The 3,282-nt window shown below is 40.8% G+C and overlaps 1 protein-coding gene across 1 annotated transcript in view; it reads right to left on the bottom strand.

Annotated features, from left to right (window-relative positions):
• Positions 1–2,925, bottom strand: part of LOC102211029 (glycogen phosphorylase, muscle form) — a 10,972-nt gene extending 8,047 nt beyond the window's left edge. The window contains exons 1-3 of the mRNA XM_005735386.1: positions 2,557–2,925; positions 383–484; positions 182–260 (exon numbers count right to left, since the gene is read on the bottom strand). Coding sequence (XP_005735443.1) covers positions 182–260; positions 383–484; positions 2,557–2,799 — 424 coding nt within the window. The 5' untranslated portion in view covers positions 2,800–2,925. The remainder of the gene's footprint in view (positions 1–181; positions 261–382; positions 485–2,556) is intronic.
• Positions 2,926–3,282: the final 357 nt, after the last annotated feature.

Genomic DNA, 3,282 nt, shown 5'->3' with positions numbered 1-3,282 from the left:
AAGAAAGAAAGAAAGAAAGAAAGAAAGAAAGAAAGAAAGAAAGAAAGAAAGAAAGAAAGAAAGAAAGAAAGAAAGAAAGAAAGAAAGAAAGAAAAGTGCAGTATTTTGGTCATCCAACAGGGATAAAAAAAAAAAAATTCCTTTTGAATTTATTTAATACAAAGCATGAAAAGATGCTCACCTGCAAGGCGACCCAGGCCACCATTGCCCAAACCTGCATCTTCCTCCATGTCCTCCAGCTCCTCCATTTCCAGACCCAACTGAAGGAGACAAACGCATACAACAGCAAACAGTGACTCGGGGATGCTCCCTCTCTGTTACAGTATTTGAAAGCAGCAATTTCACAGTTAAAAGAGGATTAAAATAAGCGTGTTTGTCTCACCTGGTACATGGCCTCGTCACAGGCATTCTCCAGTCCGAGGTTCACCATGGTGTTCTGCAGAGTGCGACCCATGTAGAACTCGAGGGAGATGTAGTACACACGCTGCATTGTGAATTCGAAAAGGAGAAAAAAAAATCATATTTAGCAATCAAACAGGTCAAAACTGTCTTATGAACACTAGCAGAAATACTCAAGTGACATTCTGCGATCAGGGTCGGGGAAAGGTCCCACTAACACCCGCCCCATACTGTCAAAGAAATCTGCGAGTCTCATCTATTGGCTTCATGGTTCAGAGTGCGGAGAAATATGCCACCTGAGCCTCTGTTTAGCCTTTGCCATTTAGTTGTGTGCTTTTTTTCTCTCTCTCTCTCTGACATGGAAGGGTGGACACAGGCTGTGGAGGTAAAGCAGGGGGAGAGAAGACTGGGCGACAGATTGCTTCAAGTATTATGTAACCCCAACATTTTGGGCTTGGGCAAAAATAACTCCTGTAGAGGTCACTGTAAAGGTCCGCTGATAACCTTTCATTGTGGAGTTCAAGTCTAGAGTAATAGGAGAAGTGGTTCAGATGGATGTGTAAAATAATAATGAATACATCTGACAGAGCCGTATCACTAGAGCGCTAACAGGATCTCCTGAATTATATATGACTCTGTTCCATATCTTATCTTTGTTTCATCTTCTTGTGTTGATTGGCTCTGCTTTTCCATGAATGTGTATTATTAGTGTTTAAATAGTTGCAATAGTAACTCTTCGGGATGTGATCTTTGCACAAAGATGTAGACGTGCTCTTAAGCTAGCATGTCTTCCCTCCTGCAAGACCTTTAAGAAGTTCACCTTTGACCTTTCGATGCAGAGCACCAGAAAAAGCTCTCGGCTGGTTTCTGAGTTAGAGCGCCTGATCAATAAACTTATTGTGAGGAGCAGCATGTGCAGATAATTTGCGAACTGAACTCGTGCATTGTAAGCTATGGCGTACAGGCAAATTTTCTTAACGTTATTAAAGAAAAATAATCTCTTTCATTCAGTGGGGTTATTAATAATCTCGCAAGAAACATTTTTCCCCACTAATAAGTTGAATTGGAGCTGAGTTTTGCTCTGCATCTGAACCCTCTATTGTAATTACAGACAGTTTCGTGTGACATTTTCGAGCAATAACGCGGTGTGGCGGCTAATATTGTGGTAACGGCAGCTTCATATTGTTCTTCTAAGGCTCTTTCTGTAGCTGTTGGCTAATAATACTGGGGTTGCTGAGATACAACTTCAATCCAACTGCTTTTAAGTGAACTCAGACACCCTCAGAGGCATTTGCTCATATGACACATGTGCTGTATGGTCAGACAGGAAGGGAACAGAAGGTCTTGGGGTGGTTTCATGTTTCAACACACTATAAGCACTGCAGCATACCAGCAGAGTGCTAAGAACCCCCAGTGAAGTTTAAATGTCATGACTTGGCATTACACCGATATCAAGCTGCTGAAGGTACAGTTGAAGAATACAAAGCTTTGGCTGGAGGAAGAAGTATTTACATCGCTACACCAATACACATTTTGCTTTTTCTTGCCATTAAAAAATTGCAACATTATAATATTTGATATCAAGCTGACAAAGTTTAAAGAAGAAAGCTAATTACATAGACAAGCGCCGCTCCTTTGACTGATATATGTTGACATTATACACACATGCATAAGACTAATGCATCAGCATAGCAGCAGGTTGAGTGGAACAGGAGCTGTAGTTTTGCCCAGAGTTAGCTCCTTAAAGGATTATTAGATAAATTTGAAAAATTTAGAGAAAGTAAAACTAATGTGAAAGAAAAGAGGAAACAGATTTCTTTCAATCTGTTTTTTTCTGTGTGTTTGTGTGTGTGTTATATGCTTACACCTTCTACAGGTATTTACTAGAAACAAACCTGAGTAATTGTCTTCAGGTACTTGACACCACTGTTTACTTTAAAATATGTGAAACAGTGCAGAAGAAACAGGCATCCCATAAAACAGTGTAAGATCCGAAGTAATTGTAATGAAACAAATTTCTCGAAACATCTTTCCCTTATACCACTCTTACTCTATAACCACCCAAAATACAAGTTTGGCCAAAAAGATATCAAAAAGATAGATTAATAATTGATTTGTAGGCGATAGGCTGTCACACCTAGATTTATTAGAACTTACTTTAGGGTCTTTCTCATAGTAGTACTGCTGGGTTCTGATCCACCTGCCAATCAAGTGGTCGCGCACCGTGTTGGCAAGCGCAAAGTAGTAATCCCTTTTGGTTGCCACGTTTCTGTCCTTGACCAGAGTAAAGTGGAGATGCCTGTTGAAGTTTTGCTTCAGATCTGAAACGTTTTCGACTCCGGCAAGGCCTCTCACTGAAATCTGTTTCCTTCTATCGTGGTCAGACAACGGTTTAGACATGGTGGCGCAAGTGATCGCGGCTCAGGGCTCTGACACTGGGAGAATGTAAACAGTATGGCAGCAGGTACACACCACCAGTCCCAGACACACAGCAAGACAGGCACCCACACCACAGCCCTGGCTTCACAGTTTTAAAGGCGCGATTATAAATATTAAGCGGAGGGTGGAGCAGATCGCTTGTTTAAGGTAAAAGGGTGGAGCGTATGATGAGGACAGAGGATGTCACATCACAGTTATGTCAGCCGCAGATAACTAAGAGTCCCTTTTGGGATCTGTTATGTGTTACTGGCATCAGAACAAAGAATTGTACAAGTCGACGTCATTTACACTATATAGTGTAGGGAGGTTTTTACTGTGGTTACTCTCACAAAATTAAAACTTTCCAGGTAAGCTGATCAGATAATTTAAAATAAGCTGTACAAATATTCTACTTGCCATAAACTCAGGATTGTATCTGTTGCTACATTGTATTTTTTCCAGTTT

Source organism: Pundamilia nyererei, unplaced genomic scaffold (genome assembly GCF_000239375.1).
Source record: "Pundamilia nyererei isolate P.nyererei 1_Seehausen unplaced genomic scaffold, PunNye1.0 scaffold00064, whole genome shotgun sequence".
NCBI lineage: Eukaryota > Metazoa > Chordata > Actinopteri > Cichliformes > Cichlidae > Pundamilia > Pundamilia nyererei.
The sequence above is the reverse complement of the archived record's forward strand: the minus strand, read 5'-3'. Positions and strand labels throughout refer to the sequence as shown.